The sequence below is a fragment of the Pongo abelii genome, chromosome 7 (assembly GCF_028885655.2).
Source record: "Pongo abelii isolate AG06213 chromosome 7, NHGRI_mPonAbe1-v2.0_pri, whole genome shotgun sequence".
In the NCBI taxonomy this organism is placed as follows: domain Eukaryota; kingdom Metazoa; phylum Chordata; class Mammalia; order Primates; family Hominidae; genus Pongo; species Pongo abelii.
Genome location: NC_071992.2, coordinates 89,411,603 through 89,431,428, shown reverse-complemented (window position 1 = coordinate 89,431,428; position 19,826 = coordinate 89,411,603). Strand labels below are relative to the sequence as shown.

The following is a 19,826-nucleotide window of genomic DNA, read 5'->3' as shown; positions in this document are numbered from 1 at the left end:
GGATGAAGCCCACTTGATCATGGTGGATAAGCTTTTTGATGTGTTGCTGGATTCTGTTTGCCAGTATTTTATTGAGGATTTTTGCATCAGTGTTCATCAAGGATATTGGTCTAAAATTATCTTTTTTTGTTGTGTCTCTGCCCGGCTTTGGTATCAGGATGATGCTGGCCTCATAAAATGAGTTAGGGAGGAGTCCCTCTTTTTCTATTGATTGGAATAGTTTCAGAAGGAATGGTACCAGCTCCTCCTTGTACCTCTGGTAGAATTCGGCTGTGAATCCATCTGGTCCTGGACTTTTTTTGGTTGGTAAGCTATTAAGTATTGCCTCAATTTCAGAGCCTGTTATTGGTCTATTCAGAGATTCAACTTCTTCCTGGTTGAGTCTTGGGAGAGTGTATGTGTCGAGGAATTTATCCATTTCTTCTAGATTTATAGTTTATTTGTGTAGAAGTATTTATAGTATTCTCTGACGGTAGTTTGTATTTCTATGGGATTGGTGGTGATATCCCCTTTGTCATTTTTTATTGCATCTATTTGATTCCTCTCTCTTTTCTTCTTTATTAGTCTTGCTAGCGGCCTATCAATTTTGTTGATCTTTTCAAAAAACCGGCTCCTGGATTCATTGATTTTTTGAAGGGTTTTTTGCATCTCGATTTCCTTCAGTTCTGCTCTGATCTTAGTTATTTCTTTCCTTCTGCTAGCTTTTGAATGTGTTTGCTCTTGCTTCTCTAGTTCTTTTAATTGTGATGTTAGGGTGTCAATTTTAGATCTTTCCTGCTTTCTCTTGTGGGCATTTAGTGCTATAAATTTCCCTCTACACACTGCTTTGAATGTGTCCCAGAGATTCTGGTATGTTGTGTCTTTGTTCACGTTGGTTTCAAAGAACATCTTTATTTCTGCCTTCATTTCATTATGTACCCAGTAGTCATTCAGGAGCAGGTTGTTCAGTTTCCATGTAGTTGAGCGGTTTTGAGTGAGTTTCTTAATCCTGAGTTCTAGTTTGATTGCACTGTGGTCTGAGAGACAGTTTGTTATAATTTCTGTTCTTTTACATTTGCTGAGGAGTGCTTTACTTCCAAGTATGTGGTCAATTTTGGAATAGGTGTGTTGTGGTGCTGAAAAGAATGTATATTCTGTTGATTTGGGGTAGAAAGTTCTGTGGATGTCTGTTAGGTCTGCTTGGTGTAGAGCTGAGTTCAATTCCTGGGTATCCTTGTTAACTTTTTGTCTCGTTGATCTGTCTAATGTTGACAGTGGGGTGTTAAAGTCTCCCATTATTATTATGTAGGAGTCTAAGTCTCTTTGTAGGTCTCTAAGGACTTGCTTTATTAATCTGGGTGCTCCTATATTGGGTGCATATATATTTAGGATAGTTAGTTCTTCTCGTTGAATTGATCCCTTTACCATTATGTAATGGCCTTCTTTGTCTCTTTTGATCTTTGTTGGTTTAAAGTGTGTTTTATCAGAGACTAGGATTGCAACCCCCACCTTTTTTTGTTTTCCATTTGCTTGGTAGATCTTCCTCCATCCCTTTATTTTGAGCCTATGTGTGTCTCTGCACATGAGATGGGTTTCCTGAATACAGCACACTGATGGTTCTTGACTCTTTATCCAATTTGCCAGTCTGTGCCTTTTAATTGGAGCATTTAGCCCATTTACATTTAAGGTTAGTATTGTTATGTGTGAATTTGATCCCGTTAGCTGGTTATTTTGCTCGTTAGTTGATGCAGTTTCTTCCTAGCCTTGAGTTCTTTGTAGATTCCGAATGTTAGCCCTTTGTCGGATGAGTAGATTGCAAAAATTTTCTCCCATTCTGTAGGTCGCCTGTTCACTCTGATGGTAGTTTCTTTTGCTGTGCAGAAGCTCTTGAGTTTAATTAGATCCCATTTGTCAATTTTGGCTTTTGTTGGCATTGCTTTTGGTGTTTTAGACATGAAGTCCTTGCCCATGCCTATGTCCTGAATGGTATTGCCTAGGTTTTCTTCTAGGGTTTTTATGGTTTTAGGTCTAACATGTAAGTCTTTCATCCATCTTGAATTAATTTTTGTATAAAGTGTAAGGAAGGGGTCCAGTTTCAGCTTTGTACATATGGCTAGCCAGTTTTCCCAGCACCATTTATTAAATAGGGAATCTTTCCCCATTGCTTGTTTTTGTCAGGTTTGTCAAAGATCAGATAGTTGTAGATGTGTGGCATTATTTCTGAGGGCTCTGTTCTGTTCCATTGTTCTATATCTCTGTTTAGGTACCAGTACCATGCTGTTTTGGTTACTGTAGCCTTGTAGTATAGTTTGAAGTCAGGTAGCGTGATGCCTCCAGCTTTGTTCTTTTGGCTTAGGATTGACTTGGCGATGCAGGCTCTTCTTTGGTTCCATATGAACTTTAAAGTAGTTTTTTCCAATTCTGTGAAGAAAGTCATTGGTAGCTTGATGGGGATGGCATTGAATCTATATTAAAAAAAAAAAAACTGTATTATTCTACAATTCAGTTAGAAACTAAGGAAAAAACATAGCCTCTTGATTATAAAAGCGAGAAGTAGAAAAAAAGGTTGCTAGTAGATTATATGTAGATTAATCAAAAAATTTTTAAATAAAATCATAACTTTTGTCATTAAAGAGAAAAACATAGCCATGTGGGATGGCTTTCTCCCCCAAAGGGTTAAGCTCTAATAAACCAAAAGCATACAAATGGATGTTTGTGAATGTATATATAGATAATTGTGTACATACACAGAAACCTAAATTGCCATTAGTGGGAGTGACTGAGTGAGTCATCCCCCAAGAATTTAGAAGATTGCCCTCTGAGAGTTCAGCTTGAAAATGAGTCCCTGAAACTATACAAAGGTAGATCAGGTCATCCTAAGTAATAGGGTGGCTTTAAGAACCACAGGATTTCCTTGTAACCTGATTGGGTTATAAAAACATCTAAAGAAAAATTGGTCACCCAAGGAAGTGTAGAAAAAAGAGAGTCACAGAGGCAAAAATTGGCAGTGTTCATCCCAACACTGTCCAGAGGAGGAGAAGCCTGAGCCAGAACCTTGGAAGACTGCTGTCACATTGGCAAGGACGTTTCTATTATGGGGAAGGATGCAGGGAACTATGGCCATGGTGTATGGCTTTACTGGCAAGATCACCCTGACTCAGGAAATGGATGTATCAGGCTAGCCCAGCTTGATGCCATTACATATTTGATTCAGCTCATGCTTCTTGTTCTGATTCCATGTTCACCAGTAACTTTCTAATTTTGGTTGAGCTTTCCATGGAGTTCTGCCAACAAGGAGAGCATGTACTGGTAGTATCAGCATGAGTCCCCTGACCTGTGTGACATTTACATTGCTCATTGTAAACTAGTAAATTGGCCTTCTAGGATTGTACGTCAGTCTGGTGAGCTTTGGTAATGTGAGTCTGCCCCAAGGGATGGTGCTGCTTCAAAGTGCTGGTAAAATCAGGTTTCTATGCCAGCAAGGGTGATGTAGGCTTTAGAGCAAGGGTGTCCAATCTTTTGGCTTCCCTGGGCCACATAGGAAGAAGAAGAATTGTCTTGGGCCACACATAAAATGCACTAACACTAATGATAGCTGAGGAGCTAAAACAAAATCACCAAAAAAATCTCATAATGTTTTAAGAAAAGTTTATGAATTTGTGTTGGGCCACAGGTTGTACAAGCTTGCTTTAGAGGGTAACCACTGAGGAAGCAGAGGAGACCGGGCTGCGCCCCTTCCTGGGAAGGAAGATTGGGAGACTAGATCTGTGGCTCTTTCTCCCACTGTTTCAGTTTCTTTTTAGGCTAGGCACAGTGGCTCATGCCTGTAATCCCAGCACTCTGGGAGGCCAAAGCAGACAGATCATGTGAGGCCAGGAGTTCACGACCAGCCTGACCAACATGGTAAAACCCCGTCTCCACTAAAAATACAAAAATTAGCTGGGCCTGGTAGTACATGCCTGTAATCCCAGCTACTTGAGAGGCTGAGGCATGAGAATCATTTGAACCCGAGAGGCAGAGGTTGCAGTGAGCCAGGATGGTGCCACTTACTCCAGCCTGGGCGACAGAGCAAGACTCCGTCTCAAAAAAAAAAAAAAAAAAAAAAAAATTCCTTTTAGTCGAGATATTCATTTTGTTTTTAATTTCAAGTGATATTAAGTAGCATGTAAAATTTTTGTATTTATTGATGGAGGCAGGGGCTGAGCATGAGTTAAAGAAATTAAAACACTGCCCTGGAATGTGGTAAATTTAGTACTTGGAGCCCTCTTGGGAGACAGCCAGCCTGCTTCTCTGGGTATCGTCCCCAACAAGCTTTGTCTTCGCATGTTTAAGCATAAATGTGCTCATACACACAGTGCATCGATTATTTAGAGTGAAGTCTTTAGCACAGGTTATTATGAACCAGTGTCAACTAAGCTTGCATTTCTGGTATGAATTAGAAGACTTCAGAAATCAAAGCATAGCTCCATTACATAATTGTCTAGGCCTATCATTAATATGTCATGGATTTGGTTAAGAAAAGGGAAGCATCCTGGAATAGATGACTTCTAAGCTCATCTTCCAACCCAAAATTCTGAATAAATTTTTTCATTAAAAAGGGAAACTGAATAATCCACTAGTTGACATGAAATTAATAATTCATGAGTTTGCTGGTTACTCATACCATGTATTCATTCCAGTACATTCAGTTTCACAAGTGGATATTGAGTGCCAGCCAAGTGCTGGGTACTAGAAAGGATGTCCCACAGTTTGCAGACCAGAGCACTATGGCTGTGGTCACAGAAATTGCAGGATTGTTATAGACGGGACTGTGAAGTCCTATAGGAAAGGAGTGTTCTTTCTATATCAAACACAAAAAGTGATCCTGCTACCAGTTACACAATTTTTTTAGACTCTTTCAATCTGGTCCTCTTTTCACTGATTGTCAGTCTCCACAGAAAATGTCTAATTTCTACTAATGACTACTGCTGTTGCTACAAAACATTTGATATTGGCACTGCCCTCATAGACATTTGTGTTGGGGAATCTTTATGGTGCTTCTGCCCATAGCCAGCCCACCGAGGCTCACCTCCGAAGAACTAGCTGGATACCCTGCTGCCACCATCTGCCATATCTGTTCAGAGCCTTCGTGCCAACTGTAACGAGTAACCTTTGAGTGTTGGTGGATGACATGCTGAATGTTGTTTCTTTTTTCACATTGTGTGGCAGCCATATCCGTGAGTGGGTGACCTGTATCTGACTTCTTCCCAATATGAGTCTCCAGGGGGAGAAAATCCTTTGGGATTCATAGATACTGTCTATAAAAACAGATGAAAATGCTGACTGCAACAACTATCAACATTTGTCATAATTTCCCTCCCTGGCAATATTCTGACTAGTCTTTTTAATGAACCGCTGCATCTCATCAACTTTATGTTGCTGGCTCTGCAATGCTGACACACATTTACTACACAGAACAAGTAGCAGGCACAACATGTGCCTTCCAAGAGAAAATAGTCCAGGAAAAACTTCTGTCTTCTGCGTTATATTAAACGTCTTGTTTTAAAAGCATTTAATCTTCCTCTGGAAAATCTAACTGTATATCCTCATTTAGTTGGCTAGGCCTTATATGACTGTGCCACGTTGGAACCATTTCCAACGGGATGTAGTCATGTAGGGCTGGTGCTATGGACATATCAACCAAGCAATATCACCAATCAATGCAAGCAATATCAACATATTGCTTGCATACTGTCAAATGCCTATAACCCAGTGCGTTAGAATCACTCAGATCATTTGTTAAACATTAATATTTCTAGGCTTCAATTCATACTTATTAAAATCTCTGGCTATAATACCTCAGATGCTCTGATAGGCAGCAAGCATAGGCGCCCCTGCTTAGGAGTGCATTTTTTCTCTTACCCAGATATTTTTTGAATGCGTAATAAAGCTAGGAATTTTTGAAATGTGAAAGTTGATGCTAAAATGTACTTCCACCATTCTAGTAAATTCTTTGAGCTCAACAGATTTTGAGTATCATCAGAAGCCCTGTAGATCAATTTGGGTGAGTATACCCTAAACTCATCTTAGCAGAGTGGGCATGAGTAATCATGTAAGACATGCCTTTCTTACTACATTTAGGACAAGAAAACTGTGTCCAAAGAGGTGACACATTAGATTTCTAAAGGTTAAAGAAGTGATTAGACCAGTATATGAGAGTTGATAAATATCATAAGAAATACTTTCAATGGAATCCAAAATTTAGCTTCATAAGCTCATTAATACAAATTATTCCAATGGCCAAATCAGTCTCACCTTGGCCAATCCACCTATACTGGTGGTACTGAAGGTCACTAGGATACATCCTAATGTTTTTAATGTATATATTGATAAGTTATAGTTGTATATATTTGTGAAGTACAAAGTGATATTACAATTTCTTAATACAATATGGAATGATTAAATCAGGCTAATTAACCTATTTATCACCTCAAAAAAATGACTTTTTTTGTGATGAGGGCATCACAAAGATTTAAATCGTAGATTTGTAAGCTACAATCTCACGGTCTTACATCTTCTAAGTGAAATGCGTGGGCTTTGTGACAGCTTCATTTCTCAGGGCACAATGACTCTTTACCTTTTCCCTCCAACTTTGAGAATGTATAACGAAAAATGTTTGCCAGAGTCTATTTTTTCACTCTTTTCTGTATATTTAAGTTAAACATTAGCTTTTAATGTGCCTTAATCTTAGTAGATATTGGCAATTTTTCTGTGCAAAAATAACTTGCATTTATCTTTAGATCAAAGATGTTAAAAGCACTTTGTATTTTATGTAATTGTTTCAGCATTAAGTGGCTTAAATTAAAAGTCCATTGGCTCCAAGGCACTTGACTATTTTAATTATCTTTGCACAGTACATCCACTGCCATACCTAGATGGGTATTTTAGTAATGCTATGAAGTTGAATATCAGTACAGCACAAATAAAACCAACTGTAGTGAAATTTTGGGTAGAGAAGTGAGGGAAAAGTATGTAAACATCACACTGCATCAAGATGTATTAGAGAATATACTTTATCACAGAAGAAGGGGGATTTTGTTAAAATATGCCTGCAGTTGAATCACGAGGGGCTTCTCCATGACAGACTAGTATGAATGACCTGATGAGTTTTAAAGAGCAGGGACAGTTCAGCTGATGAAAGACATAACTTTTTTGTGTTCATGCTGCCCTTTTCCCCCTTAATGCTATGTCCAGACACACAGCACCAAGAAAGAATTCAGAAACAGAAGGACATCACCTTTTGAATGCTTGCAGTTGCCCCTTTTCATCATTCAAAATAACTTTCACTGGCCTAAGAATTAACACTGCCATTTTTGATGGAGGAATTAAAAGAAAATTGTGAGTTATGTAAAGGGGGAGCTTACCCAGTTTAGAAAGGAAGTCTCAACTGTCGATGTGCGATCTTGACAGATTTGGGAAACTTGAATCCCCAGGAGTGGATGTATCTTCTAGAAGGTGGAAACTGTGATAATACTATTATGTTTTGTGCCCTGAGTATAACTTGCGATGGTGGGTGCTCGGGAATTCTTGTTTCTGGCTTTAAAATATTATGTGTTGCATTATGTTTTTTTCTTAAAAGATAATAGGAGCTATGTGATTTTTTTTTTCAGCTGCTATAGCTGTTTCCATTTCAGTAAAATGGGGATAATAACACCTACTCCCTAAGATTTTGGTGAGGCTTTAAATTTTGGAAAATTCCTTGTATAATTAAATAGCAGCCTCATTACAATAACTTATTACTCAGACCACCATGGGAAGAGCAATTAAAAGTATAAGTGTGCAGTATGTAGTTTCACAATTAAGGATAATTGCTATTCAGCCCCTCTGTAAATCTTTTAGTGAGTTAGTGAGTTTGTCTGGGGTGAAGGGTTGGGGGTAGAAGGCAGGAAAGAAAATGAACAGATGCAGTGTTGTGGAATTGACAAGAACCTGTCAACTCTCTATAAGCATGTCGGTGGGGGCAGTGTCTTCCGTATGTACTCAAGAGACATTGTCAGCTTCTGCCCATTTGTGAGGAAGAGGGTCAATTACACTGCATGTAACCTTGACCTCACCTTATGAGGTGAAAAGTGGCAGATGGGTGGAGTGGTAGCCAAAGTACGCACATGACTTGCTGAGAGCTGAAGGCCCTAGAAGTCTAAGGTCTCTGTCTCAGCCCAGAGATGCCCCTTTCCAGACCACAGCCTCCTCGAGTTCCCAGGGCCTGGACATCTTGTGGCACACACTCTGTTTCTTTGTAGCTCACTCCCCATGAAATAACAATGCAGCAGAGCCACTTTTTTTTTTCATTTTTTCCTCCTCTGTCAGAAGAATAGCCTCTCTTTTAATGAAAATTTGATCCCATTTATAAAAAAAAATAACAAAATTTTTATAAACAATCCTGAGGTATATAAAAAAGGAAAAAAAAATCTTGAAGCTACAGAACCAGAGACGACTGCCTTGTCTTGACTTTGATACCTGCAAAACACTGCTTGTGCAAATCCTTGTTTTCCATAGCTGTGAATGGACTACATGGAAGTGACTTTGTGTTGTGCAACCTAAGCCTCAGAAATTGTTTCAAACTAGGAAGTTTTAATGCATGTTTGATGATAGATCGTTAAAAATATGTTATCTACAGATTCTCCTCTTGCAGTATACTTTATTAAATTTTCAGATGCTTACAGTAGTCAGCTTACTTCCTTGTACAAGTATATACTTTCTGTGTCTTAGTTACACCACATAATTTGAATAAGCAGATTAATTATGATATTGCAACCAATGTTCCATCAACATGAATTTTGCCTCTGTATTCTGCAAGTAGGCAGAACGAATGCAATTATCAGGGAAGCCAGAACTGTTTAGATTCTGTATTATCTTAAAAGCAGCCTTTCCATAATAAATAAACTTTTCCCCTAGAGAATGAAATATGTGCTTAGTCAAAGCCTTATGAATATATTATTTTTAAAAGAGAAAAGGTTAATCTGATTTAGCAAAATATATGTATATATACCTCCTTTCTTTTTTTCTTTTTTTTTTTTTTTTTTTTTTTTTGGCCAGGCCCTGATTACATCAAGCAGAGATTTCAGGAAGGTGTAGATGCTAAAGAAAATCCAGAAGAAAAGGTACCAGAAAAGCCACCTACACCAAAGGAGTCTCCTCATTTTTATCGCAAAGGCACGACACCCCCAAGATCTCCTGAGGCAAGTCCCAAACACAGCCACTCTCCTACTTCCTCCCCAAAGCCCCTGAAGAAGCAAAACCCCAGCTCAGGGGCGAGACTCAACCAAGACAAAAGGAGTGTGGCTGATGAGCAGGTGACAGCCATTGTCAATAAGCCCTTGATGTCAAAGGCTCCCACGAAGGAGGCAGGAGCGATTGTGCCCCAGTCCAAGTACTCTGGCCGCCACCACATCCCCAACCCCAGTAACGGGGAGCTGCATTCTCAGTATCACGGCTACTACGTGAAGCTGAACGCCCCCCAGCACCCTCCAGTAGACGTGGAGGACGGCGATGGATCCAGCCAGTCTTCCTCAGCACTGGTGCACAAGCCATCCACTAACAAGTGGAGTCCCTCCAAATCTGTGACAAAACCAGTTGCCAAAGAAAGCAAAGCTGAGCCAAAAGCTAAGAAGTCTGAACTTGCTATACCAAAGAATCCAGCAAGCAACGATTCATGCCCTGCTTTGGAAAAAGAAGCCAATTCAGTAAGTACTGCAAGTAGCGTTTTTCTCTTTCTTTCTTCCCTTTGTTTCTTTCAGCGAGCTGTGTGGGGTGACTGTGCATCTTGACCACATTAGGCTCACCAAGATTCTAGAAGCACAGGGTTGTTTAGAGCAGCACATAACACATTTGTAGCTTGAGACAGCAAAGAGCTCTCTGGGCAGAAATTCCCCCCCACCACCCCTATGTTCACCCAGCCCCACTTTAGATGTAATTCAGGTAGGTAAGACCTGACCAGCTTAGCACAGCATCTTAGCACATTTTAGCAAGGCTTTAACAGCGTGTCTTGGTGAGCTTCCTGGTAGCTTGCTCTCTGATTGCTGGAAAGGAATCATGACCCCTGCCAAGGGCCAGCCGCTCCCAGAGCTCTAGGAAAAGGGCACCACCAAGTTCTTAGCCCTCCTGTTTTCACCACAGCGGTCAGCATCTTTACACAAAAGAACGTCTCCTCTAGCCGTTGTGAATTCTTCTCATACATACCTAGTTTGGACTTTAATTAGCCAGGCTTTGCAGCTAGAACATTTTTCTTTCCCAAAAGAGAACTGAAAATTTCCAACAGTTCAAGAGAATTTCTTTGGTCTTCTGTCTTTTCAAAGTGTGAGAACTCTTACAATTTCAGTTTTCTGGTAGATGCAGGTTATCAGTATCAATTAGTCTTAAGCATTTAAGATATTTATTTATTATTCAGCCAGAAAAGCTCTGTGTTATTGAAAAATCTTTATGCCTTCTTCCAAAGGAGATTTTTTGAATAATATATGGAATTAGTATTTTATCAAATGCTATGGAATTTATAAAATCTGAAGCTAATTATTGATTAAAAAATAACCTGTTGACCTGGTCACATCTCTTTAGAACAGAGGTGTTGAATGTTACACACGTAGTATTCACTAGTAATTATAGAGACATATTTGCATAATGGTGTGGATTAATATCTTGGCCAACAAGAATATAGTAGAGCCATCAGTTTCTTATTTTTGTCTGTTTCATTTACTCACAGGATTAAACAATTAAAATTCCTCTGCTAACTTATGCTTAAAATTTCTTAAGTGTGTTTATTTTGCTAATATCTATAAAACACTGGTTCTCTTCTTCTTTCAAATTTTCAACTTTTTAATTAGCTAAACATAAATTATTCAGATAAACTGGACCAACTTCCTAAGAGTCCACCTGCATGGAGAAAAATTGTTTTCAAAACAGACTAGCTTTAAGATTCTGACTCTTCAGTAAGCATTCATTTTAAAGATTTTAAACCTTAATATGTCAGTATCCTGACATTACAACTATAATAATCACTATTGAATTTGTTAAATGTAATAATTTACTTCTCATTTGACTTTCAGCATGTTTATCCCCAGGTTAATAAGGCCTTGCATATATCAGTATTAGTTTGCCCTATTTACACGGGGAAAAATTCAAACAATGCAAGGCCATATCTTCCATACCTTTGGGTACCCATTTGTGGGCTTTAGTTGACTTCTAGATCTCTACAAGGGGAAGCGTATGCCCCAGCGTCCTATACATTAGGCTGTGATAGGGGAAAAAAAAAGTTGAATTACCCAGCTCTTAGCTGAAAGAGTCTCTCTGTAAAACAATAGTATACATATGTTTGGTAAATTCACAGCCTCCTCATTTAGAAAAAACATCTGTTTTACTTATTTGCAGAATTCTCAGATTGTTGGAGTTAGACAAACATCCTCCATCTCAGTAGTTGGTCCTTAGGGTGCCCCTCTACATCCCAAGGGGGAAGGGAGGCCCCAGCAGCTCCGCAGCCACCCTGAGCTTTAGACTGCCTCTGCAAAATTCAAGATCGACTTGACACCTTCATGCAGAGATTCTAACAATTAACATTGTCTTCCTAATAGTAACAGAAAGCTGCCTTCCCCACTTCTCAGAGTTAGCAAGTGGCACAGTCATCATAAATGTTGTCAGTGGATGACCTTTAAGACAATGGAGTACTACATAGTTTTGAGAGAAAGACAATGGAGTACTACATAGTTTTGAGAGAAAGACAATGGAGTACTACATAGTTTTGAGAGAAAGACACTGTGTAAGTTAGACATTCGTGAATAATTTTAAAATTCACAGAATTGAACTCTGTTGCCAAACTTCCTCGGTTCACATCCCAGCTCTGTTGCTTACCAGCTGTGTGACCCTGGACAGTTTCCTAACTGCTCTGTGCCTCGGTTTCCTCATCTGTACCTATCACAGGGTTGTTGTGAAGATTAAATGAGTCAATACTTTAAAAGTTCTTAGCATAGTGCCTAGCGCAGAATAAATGCTCAAAAAACCTTGGCTATTATGATGTTTGTTTCAACACAATGCTAACTGAAGCATAAGCAGTTCAGAAATATTCAAGTAGATCTGATCCATCCTCAGGATCACCCTGGCTATTGATCTCCTAGAAATACAGAAAATCTCTTGGGACACAGACTAACACAGGAAATTAGTTAACTCGAGTATGAGAGGTAGGAGAAGGGAGGCTGTGACATTGATTACTTTCTTGAGGAAGATTTTCCTCAAGAAACTTCTGTGACCGCTGTGGGCAATGGTTGCATATGGACTCATGTCCTAGGGGCATGCATTCAATGTGATTCTGAAATTGTTATGGGGTTTTGCAACATGACAACTCTGGTAGGGTCAGAAGAGGCATCTTTAGCATCTTACCATCAAGTAGACAAGAGGGGAATTTTCCAATTAGGTATCTCAGCCCATTTTGAAAAATGACTACACTTTTTTCTCAGCCATTCCTGCGATTTGCATCCAAGTTTGTTTTGAGGTTTGTCTAATGTTTCTTTTGAATTTGTGTAAAATTTAAAGCGTCCCCATCAAATCGGGTTTGAACCTCACCCCCAAAAGAGGTAAATATATATAATTAAATTTTGCTATTAATACTTAATTAAACTTTGCTCTTCTCATGTGTTTCTAACTAGAGAAGCTTTAGATTTCACATAAACCATAATAACTCTTTGGGCAGAAAATTCCTTACCGTTTTAAATATGAGTGACAATCTCTTAAAGGAAAAAAAAAGATTAATTTTTTGAGTTAAGATTTCTTTCTGTATTTTGATTTCCTTTTTTTTATTTTCTTACCACCTGAAAATTTCTTCCAATCAAGACTTACCCTGTGCCCTGCTACAGCTTCTTGTATTACACCTGTCCCAGTCAGTCTTGAAAAGCAAGACAGATTTTTTTTTCATTTTGCTATTTTAAGCTACAACAGGCCACCACAGTCGTATTTATGGGACTTTACCTTAAAGCTTTTCACCCTGTATCCTGTGCCTAGGTATATAAAGAACCACAGAGGCCAGGGCTTGGTATCTGCCACTGAACAGAGCATCCCGGATTTTTATTTTTCCCCTGGTTGCTGTTTGAACCTTTCATGTCTAGTTTTCCCTCGTCTTCACTGAGTCACCTTTAAAAATAGCTTTCTAAGTGGAGCCACACTGGTAGGATAAATATATGTGTGTGTGTATATTAGAACATATACAGGAGAAATATGTGTGTGTGTGTGTGCGTGCAAAAGAAAAAATATATATGTATGTATGTTTCATTTTGGATAAAGCACTCATTCACTATTCATTGAATCTGGATTGCCAGTACAGTGATATGTGGGCTAAAAACTGGAGAAAAGATAGTAATCTAAATTCAAACCAAGAGAATATACAAATTCAAAATACTCACTAATTCAAAGGGGTTAGATAAATTCACAGAAACTTATAAGGATTTATGAAATGGGAGTTAAGGTTCAGGCACACCTTGGACTTTAGAAGTTGGCATCATGGAAGGCACGTTCTCTGCTATTTCACTTTCCTGGGTCCACTGTAAGACACCGAAGTCTATGTTGTATTGTTCTGACCAGGTGTATTTTTCCTCACCTTTCATATCACTAAATTACCTTTGAAAATCATAAAATAAACCCAGTAGCCCAGAATAGTTGAAATGATCCAAAATTCTTAAAACACTTATGAACAAAATCTAATCCAAGTGTGTAGTAGTACAGGTGGAGCATCCAGAATGCTCCAACATCTGGTCATGATGTGAAGTGAAAGAAGCCAGGCACAGAAAGACAAACTTTGCATGTTCTACTTATTTGTGAGAGCTAAAAATTAAAGGGATCACACTCATGGAGATGGAGAGTAGAAGGATGGTTACCAGAGGCTGGATGGAAAGTGAAGACATAGGGGAGAAGGGGGGATGGTTAATGGATACAAAAAAAAAAAAATAGAAAAAATAAGATCTAGTATTTGATGGCACAACAGGGTGACTGTAGTTAATAATAATTTAATTGTACCTTTTAAAATAACTAAAAGAGAACTGGGCACGGTAGCCCACACCTGTAATCCCAACACTTTGGGAGGCTGAGGTGGATGGATCACTTGAGGTCAGGAGTTCAGGACCAGCCTGGCCAACATGGTGAAACCCCGACTCTACTAAAAATACAAAAATTAGCTGGGCATCGTAGTGAACACCTGTGGTCCCAGCTACTCGGGAGGCTGAGGCAGGAGAATCACTTGAAGCCAGGAGGCAGAGGTTACGGTGAGCCAAGATTGCACCACTGCACTCCAGCCTGGGCGACAGAGCAAGACTCCACCTCAAAAAATAAAATAAAATAACTAAAAGAGTATAATTGGATTGTTTGGAACACAAAGAATAAATGCTTTAGGTGATAGATACCTCATTATCCTGATGTGATTATTACACATTGTTTGCCGGTATCAAAATATCATATATATACCCACTGTGTACCCACAAAAATTAAAAATTTTTTAAATCTCCAAAATCTGAAACTTTTCGAGCACCAACATGATGCTCAAAGGAAATTCTCATTGCAGCGTTTTAGAATTTTGTATTCGGGATGCTCAACACCTACATCAGAAAAAAATCTGAAACCCCAAACACTTAGGGTCCCAAGTGTTTCAGGTAAGGGTTGTTTAGCCTGTAATAGTATTTCCTTAATCTCTGTGCTCAGTTGTGACATTGAAAGATCATCTCCACTATTTTCTGAGTTATAAGAGTTTCCTGCATTATTTCTATGCTCTAAATTAACCATAATTGAGGAGTTGCACAGGTTAGGACTCTCCTATTAATTTAGAATACAACTATTCTAAAAGAGCAGTTGGTCGTTATCACAATTTGATGTTTTTCTGATACTGTGGAAATTATAGGATATAGAGGAAAATGTCGTTTTAAAGAACTGAATGGGAAATTGCCTTTAAACTAAGGCCTGTATCTTTAATAGACATACAGAGAAAAGAGCATGGAGCTCTGAAGTGACCAGACTAAAGCTTAATTCGAGTTCTAATTTGTTCAAACTGGCTGAGGAAACTTGAGCAAGACAGCTGTCCTCTTAAGCTCTGTAGAATGGAACTAATAATCACTTGTGAAGAATAAAAAAAAAAATCTCAGAGATGCTTAACCCACTGCCTAGCATTATAAAAACCTGCATAAAATGTTTATTTTCCTCCCATTTACTTGGGGTTTAGGAACTGATGCTTTTCTTCTGCCTAATAGTCCCCACTTAAAGGGGACTCATGTTTACTTCCTCTCCCTCCCCCATTTTACTCATCACCCTGTTCGTTCTTCATTTAATTCAGTGATTTAATCTGTTTTGTTTAACAACCCACATTTGGGTCAGGCACTGTGGTTCATGCCTGGAATCCCAGCACTTTGGGAGGCCAAGGTGGCAGGATCGCTTGAGGCCAGGAAGTTGAGACCAGCCTGGGCAACATAGTGAGACCTCATCTCTACAAAAAATACAAAAATTAGCGAGGTTTGGTGGCACGAGCTGTTGGTCTCAGCTACTCAGGAAGCTGAAGTGGTAGGATAGCTTGAACCTGGGAGGTCAAGGCTGCAATGCGCTGAGATCACACCACTGCATTCCAGTCTGGGTGACACAGCAAGAGCCTGTTTTAAAAACAAAACAACCCACATCCACGGCACTTGGAAATGTGCTGGAAGATAGTAGAGTCTCATTAAATATTGGTTGCCTGAATGAATTGGGCAATGTCATGTGTCTGTGCACTGGGTACATAGCAGTGGATAAGACAAGGCCCCTGCCACTGTGGAGCTCAGAGTCTTGTGGGGGAAAATAGCAGTTAAACAACAAAGGACAATCAAGTGTGAAACACCTTGTGATAGAGAAAGAGCAGAGCACTCTGACCTCTACCATGGAGATATGGGCTCAGTCAGGGAAAGAGACCTTCTTGAGTAAATGATGTGTGACCCAAACCCTAGACCCGAATTGATAAGTGCTTGACCAATGGCAGCTCCAATCTCCCTTATTCACGTACCCCACACCCAAAAAACATCAATACTTTTGAGGCCTCTGTAACATTGTTTCAGTGTAGTCTTACCCAATATCCAAATGGAGTACCAGTTTCCCCATCTGTAAAAGAAGGACAATAAAACTACCTACCTCATAAAGCCAGTTTAGAATACTTTTAATGCTATATAAGAATTAGACATTATTTTAACAGTAAATACCACAATCATGTCTTTGTAATAAAGGTGGCTTCTTCATGGAGCAGATCTGAAAAGATGGGTTATATGAGGTTGGTTTGTTTAAACAAGTAAAAATTTGGGGCCCTTGGACAACTATCTGGTATTTATTATAATGATATTTATCAAAATAGGATCTCGTAGTTTGTAAAATATAACTTGATTTCTGAAATGTTGTGGTTGTGATTAGAGAAATTTGAAAAGCTAGGCCTGTAAGATAACTTTTGAAAGTATCCAACTTCTCACTTACAGCTCTTACTTAACGGAAAGGGTGGTGTCGAAACAGAGGACCAGGGAAAAAGCAAGAGGTAGAGAACCTCGTTTTGAGTTTTCCCTGAATTGTTCCTTGGAGGTGGCTTTGTCCTACAGATTTTGCTGTCATGTTCTAACTGCCCTGAGGAGGAAGCAGCTCTTCCTCATCTGAACTGCATTCTAACAACAAAGGCACCTCTTAACTCCCAGCCGATCGTAGGCCCTGTTAGGGTGAGCTGTGTCTCATCACACGCTGTTGTCCATTGTTTTGAGGTGAATGAAGTGGATCAGTTGTTTAAAACGTTTTTAAACTGATTCAAGCCTGGATTCATTTTTAAGTGAAGGTTCTGAAATGTCTCCATCTAAACATAGCATTGCCGTTTTTAGTCTACACCTTTCAGAACTGCTGTCATCTTTTATGTCTTATTTACTGCAATCATGTTAACTTTCTCATTTCTTCAGTAATTGGCTTTGGTAATATCTTGATATTAACATGGAGAAGTTACAGTTTTGTTCTCTTTCATTTTCAGGGCCCTAATTCAATCATGATTGTCCTTGTCATGCTGTTGAATATCGGGTTGGCCATTCTTTTTGTTCACTTTCTAACTTGATTGGAATTAGGAAAGGTAAGAATCGCCTTAATTTACATCTAAAATCATAGTAAATAACATTCTTTTCTCATATTCAAATTTGCTATTTTTTTAACAATGACGTATTGTCCTTCACTTTAATTTTGGCTATGCCTGAATGTGATTCAACATGGTTACTTAATGCTATAACTGTTTTGACCCTTCAGTGAAGTCCTGACAACTAGTGGTGTGTTAGCCCACAGTTCTCTGCAGTGGTTCCGTCAGCCCTTTAAATGGCCCACCCCAGGCAGACTCAGACACAGGGAAGGAGGCTTGGAATTAGGATGGGATCGCGAGAGAGATGAAACTTGGAAAATTCAGCCAGAGGACCTGTTCGGTTCCCCTGGGAGTGCTTTGTGGCTTTGGGGTCCTCTGGGAGCTGAAGCGCACAGCCATGTTGGAGAGCAAAACTTAATAATAATTCTTTTTTAAAATCTGCTGAAGCAGCCCCATCCGGCGAAGTTCTTGGCATTGGCTACTCCATCTGTCCTAGCAGAGTGTGACTAAACTGGAAATGTATGGAGCTGCATTTTTTTTTTTTTTTTTTGATGGAAGTCAACAGCTGCCTTACTATTTTACCATCTGACGTTTTTAGTAGGGAGCTGGGGAAACGACTGCCCGAGGAATGCGGTCGGAGGATTGTGTTGCTGTGGACGTGGTTCCAACATTCACTCCTATCTCATTAGAAGAAATAGGTAGCAGCATCACTCACCAGTCTTATGCCATGACCTGCTGCTTTAACATCTCCTGGAATGTTCTGGGAGAGAACGTTTCGTTTGCTTGTGCACGACTCTGTTCATTTTTGCTGTTTATTTAAATATGATGTATAGTCATCTACCACCTGCCGTCCTGGCCGGACGAAACACACGTGTTGCATCACAAGGAAAAGAAACAACAAAATGCTAGTGAAAATGTGCTTATTTTGATAGCAATATACCATCTTTTATGTCATTTATTCTTCCTATACTTGTAAAAGGTTATTTATCTTTAAAATTTAGCAATTTGAAGACACTATGCCTTCCTAAGAACTAATTTAATTTTAAATATTTTTAACATTACTGAGGTGAATTATTTATGTACTTAGGAAGTGCTAAATTTTAAAAGCTGAAACACAACAGAATTCTAAGAAGTATAGTCCAAACGTTGCATGGATTGCAGTAATCAGTGTTTAAAGGATTCAGTTTCTTTGCTGACGTACTTTACAACCAAATAAAATCTTGTCGGTGGCTGTGTTAATTCCCATGAAAGTTAAGCAAGATGCTATTAATAAACTGCTCTGCTCTTTCTTGTTTTCTTTTTCCAACTTAAATTTCTGTTGAATACATTCAGGTAGAACATAAAGCCTTGTTCAATCACTGCCTGTCAGTTTTCTGCCTTTCCTGTTTTTCAAAGTCCTTTTGTAATTTCATTTCACATTTTAAAGGCTTAGACATTTTTATTTTAAATATGTGTCTTTTACAGTCTTTTGTCCTTCTGACATTTCTGGATTTTTGCTGTTTTATAATTTACCCTTTATTATTCAGAAGCATGCTTACTTAGAGAAACTAAATGGTCTTTATAAAAGTAGTTACTTAAAAAGAAATCAGGGGAAGAAAGGTATCTATCTAATCTATTAAATCTTTATAAAACATTACATTGCAGAGGAGGAGCTACTCCTAAATATTTTCATGATTTGCATGGTTTAATCAGATTTTTTTTTTTTTTTTTTGTTACCATATTAGCTACCTTTTCAATGCAGAAGAGACAGTTCCCACAATTCCCTGGTTAGCGCAGGTGTGGACTGAGTGCTTTGTCACCTGCAGGGTAGTCACCCAGTGATGTTTCTTACAGAAGCACAATATGTTGAAAATCCTGGGTGTGACCAATATGGAATAAAGAAGAAGGCAGAAAGAGAGCAAATGAAAAATTTCAACTCGTATAGTCATTTTTTACATTTTGCTTTGAATTTTAAATTTAGGAAGTCCGTTTTTACCTGAGAACAAACGTTTAAAGCTCCTGCGTCACTCTCAGTACTCTCACTGCCCCTCCCAAACCCTATGGCTCCTTACGCTGGGAAAGCTGTTTTTTTAAAAAAAATAATAAAATATTTAATCTTATTAAGTGTTTATTTAAAATGTGTAATGCTTTGGAAATAATGGGTAACAGATAGCGAGAGGATATGTTTATAAAGTGAGCATGTTGGTCCCATTTATAAATATATGTATGATTTATAAGCTTTTTTAAAACAAAGCTCAAATTGTTGGTATTTTTCTAAAATGTGCACAGCTGTATTTTACATGAAGGCTCTTTCTAATGGGTTGTTATACTGTACTCAACATTTTGGACAGCACATGAAGTCTGCCAATGTACTTAATAAAACATGACTTTGTTTATTTAAAGTTTCTTGCTGTGAAAAAGAACTCCCTACCTGTGAGTTCCTTTATTTATAATTCTTGAAACCAAAATGTATAATGTACAGTTTTCACAACTGTATCTGCTCTAATAAAAAAAGTTGGTTATTAATAAAGTTGGAGGTGTGTTTTCTTTGTGAGTAAATTACTGTCTTGAGTTATGTGGAATGCTTTGGTGGTGGTGTTGAAAGAGATCTGCTGAAAAATTAACAGCAGAAATAGAAGGAAAAAATGCTCAAAGAAGCCATGTGCCAGAAGGTAGTTATACTGCTCCACCAACTGGTTTCTTTCATCCTGGGCCTTTCAAATAATTTTGCAAAATAAGGTTCATTGCTCTGCTT

The 19,826-nt window shown here is 38.6% G+C and overlaps 1 protein-coding gene across 5 annotated transcripts in view; it reads left to right on the top strand.

The window, feature by feature from the left end:
- JPH1 (junctophilin 1) overlaps window positions 1–19,601 on the top strand; it is an 86,156-nt gene extending 66,555 nt beyond the window's left edge. The window contains exons 4-6 of one of the 5 annotated variants that reach the window (XM_054561774.2): window positions 9,055–9,701; window positions 16,997–17,092; window positions 17,540–19,601. In XM_054561774.2, coding sequence (XP_054417749.1) covers window positions 9,055–9,701; window positions 16,997–17,077 — 728 coding nt within the window. In that variant the 3' untranslated portion in view covers window positions 17,078–17,092; window positions 17,540–19,601. Of the gene's footprint in view, window positions 1–9,054; window positions 10,438–16,996; window positions 17,093–17,262 lie in introns of those variants that run through there. The other 4 variants (XM_054561776.2, XM_009243885.4, XM_054561775.2 and 1 more) reach the window with 4 other exon arrangements.
- Window positions 19,602–19,826: the final 225 nt, after the last annotated feature.